The sequence below is a fragment of the Myotis davidii genome, unplaced genomic scaffold (assembly GCF_000327345.1).
Source record: "Myotis davidii unplaced genomic scaffold, ASM32734v1 scaffold370, whole genome shotgun sequence".
In the NCBI taxonomy this organism is placed as follows: domain Eukaryota; kingdom Metazoa; phylum Chordata; class Mammalia; order Chiroptera; family Vespertilionidae; genus Myotis; species Myotis davidii.
Window position 1 is genome coordinate 4,142,579 of NW_006288615.1, and position 3,216 is coordinate 4,145,794.

Below are 3,216 nucleotides of genomic sequence, written 5' to 3' on the forward strand. Positions count from 1 at the left end.
CCCTGCTCTGAGCCCAACCAGGGGCTGCACCTAGGGATTGGGCCTGCCCTCTGCCACCCAGGAGCAGGCCTAAGCCAGCAGGTCATTATCTCCCGAGGGGTCCCAGACTGCGAGAGGGCTCAGGCCGGGCTGAGGTCCCCCCGCCCTCCCGAGTGCACAAATTTTTGTGCACCGGGCCTCTAGTAGATGTATAACTGTGTATCCTATATAATGAGGAGGTAATATGCAAATTGACTGTCACACACTTGCACACAAGATGGCCGCCCCTATATGGTCACAAGATGGCCATGCCCATGTCATCACAAGATGGCCGGCAGTGGAGGGCAATTGGGGGCAATCGGGCTGACAGGGGAGCAGTTAGGCATCGATCAGGCTGGCAGAGTGGTTAGGGGGTGATCAGGCTGGTAGGCAAAAGTGGTTAGGGATTATCAGGCAGGCAGGCAGGTGAGTGGTTAAGAGCCAGCAGTCCCGGATTGTGATTGGGCCTAAACTGGCAGTCGGACATCCCCCGAGAGGTCCCAGATTGGAGAGGGTGCAGGCTGGGCTGAGGGACACCCCCTCCAGTGCACAAATTTCACACTGGACCTCTAGTAATTATATATTTGCAAATGAAAACACTTGCTACTATTACATGATAGCTATGTTATGCCTTTGTTTACATGTATACACATATCACACATGAGTATAAATATATGTACATATACATATAAGTACAGAAGTTAAGTTTCATTTCACTGTCTTGGCTGAAAGTATATGCTAACATTGCTCAGCAACTGATAATGTGTTCAGCAAAACTGGTGCTATCCAATTAGCAGTTAATCTAACAAAAAATAGTACTTTTGGAATACATTTAATAAAGTTAGTATAACAATACTTATAAATGTAAACAGTCTAATTAAATTTATGTTTTTCACATGCTTGCTGCACTGAGGAAATGGGAAGAAAATTTTTTGAAGGGAGCCGAGTCGAGCAGAAATTGGAAATCCTGGTTATTAAGTTAAACAGCAACATCTTAAAAATAGTCAATTCCCCCATCCACTGAAAGAAACTACAGCCAGAGGAATAAACCTAGATCTCATATTCATCCTGCATTGGCCATAGGTTTTGAATCCCAATACTCTTCTTTGCAGACTCTTTTTGTCATTAATTCTAGTTTTAAATACAGTTAAGGCCGAAACTGGTTTTGCTCAGTGGATAGAGCGTCAGCCTGCGGACTGAAGGGTCCCAGGTTCGATTCCGGTCAAGGGCATGTACCTTGGTTGCGGGCACATCCCCAGTAGGAGATGTGCAGGAGGCAGCTGATTGATGTTTCTCTCTCTCATCAATGTTTCTAACTATCTCTCTCCCTTCCTCTCTGTAAATAATCAATAAAATATATTAAAAAAAATAGTTAAGATTTACAAGAATATTTAACTTAATCTAAGTATATATATTTTTTGCAAACACACCAGTAAGTTAAAAGTGAACACCATTACTTCATAGCACAGCAAGATGGAAAGAACTCGGGTTCTGAAATCAGAGAGACCGTGTAAATTATACTTGCTGTGTAACTCTGGGCAAGCCATTTAACCATTCTCAGCCTCTGTCCCGCCCTCTGTAAAATGGGAACGGGGATGATCCCTGCATGGGAACACTGTTGTCAACATGAAATGGGACAAAGCATAGAAGCTCCAGAGCACATTACCTTCCCTTCCAGACAACGAATGCAGTCAGAGAGTGGCAAAGCACTCCAATGAAAGCAGTGTGATGCTCGCTGGCTGGGTTCCCCTGGTAGCTACTTCAGACATCCTGCATTTGTGTTTTCATTCATATGACATTCCCTAATCTATACTAAAACACACAGGTATGAAGCACAATCGCCAACATTCTGAATCAATGAGGTTTAAACAAAACCAGTGAAAGATTGGAGTGATTCCACAAAGTAATCTTAACTTCATCTCTTTTATGTCTTTGTTGGATCCTCAGTGGTCAGCTAATTTACAACTAGTGTTCTTCCAGCTTGCAAACAGAATCAGGAGAACTTATTATGTACACACAGATATAGAGTGTAACAGATAACCCTGAGAAAAAAAGGGCTGAAACATTTTCATTAGGCTTGTAAGTACTTTCTTATAAGTCAAGGATGTGGATAAGATTCTACATCATCATGGCCTGTAACTTACCTGGTAGGCCAAATTTCTCCAGCATTATCCTCAAACACTGTAAAAAAAAAAAGTATGTTCATTAGTTTCCTGTTTCAGAGTTACAGTATTGAAAGAAACAACCTCTTTGGATCCTGGGGCCTATTTAAGTCTGACCAAATAGATAATACACATAGTTAAGAAGATGACTGGATAAGCTCTCCTTCCTAAGAGCTGGAGGGAAAAACCCCTACGTTTTGAGAGAAGACCAGGAATGCTGTTGTGGGTGTGTTGTAATTTGGGATGACAATCAAACAACCATGTAGCAGCTGGTTATGTAAGCCTGGAATTTTGAGGTGAGATCCAGTCTAAGAATTGAGCCCAGAGGTGCTCAGAACTGGAGAGAAGAGCAAGTAGCAAACTGAGAAGGGGTAGGAAGGGATATCTGAAGAGCTGCAAGGAACAGTCATCATATATATGCCATGCTGCCAAGAGAGAGGGAGAGAGATGAAGACTGAGAACCGCCCGCTGCACTTGGTAAGAGCTATTTCGGTGGTGTGGTGGGAACAAGTTTGCCTGCTATGAGAACAGAAAGATACACACATCGCTCCTTTGTAAAGATTTGTGATTTTCTTTCTTTGAAATTAAAAACAAACACAACACTCAAATTCAAAGAGAGAATCTTAAAAGCAACAAGTGAAAATGAAAAACTCAAAATGAAAAACTCCAAAAATATTTTCAGCATGTAACAAGAGTAAAGGAACTTACTAAAAAGGTGTTTTCTCATGGAACTCTTTAACCACATGCAGAGGATCATAAAATGACCCTCAAGTCTCAATCGCTGCTGCAGCCATTCGTGTTTGTCAGTACCCCAACCCACTTCTCGTCTTGTATTCCAGATTTTTTTAAATTAAATCTTTATTGTTCATATTATTACAGTTGTTCTTTCTTCCCCCCATAGCTCCCCTCCAACCGGATCCCACCCCACCCTCTGCCCTTACCCGCCCCTCCCACTGTCCTCATTCACAGGTGCACGATTTTTGTCCAGTCTCTTCCCGCACCCCCACACCTTTCCCCCTGAGAATTCTCAGTCCAC

The 3,216-nt window shown here is 42.8% G+C and overlaps 1 protein-coding gene across 6 annotated transcripts in view; it reads right to left on the reverse strand.

Annotated features, from left to right (window-relative positions):
* Positions 1-3,216, reverse strand: part of USP40 (ubiquitin specific peptidase 40) — a 73,811-nt gene that overhangs the window by 20,691 nt on the left and 49,904 nt on the right. For all 6 annotated transcript variants that reach the window (XM_006760451.2, XM_006760450.2, XM_006760449.2 and 3 more), the window contains one exon: positions 2,163-2,199. In XM_006760451.2, the coding sequence (XP_006760514.1) occupies positions 2,163-2,199 (37 nt within the window). The remainder of the gene's footprint in view (positions 1-2,162; positions 2,200-3,216) is intronic.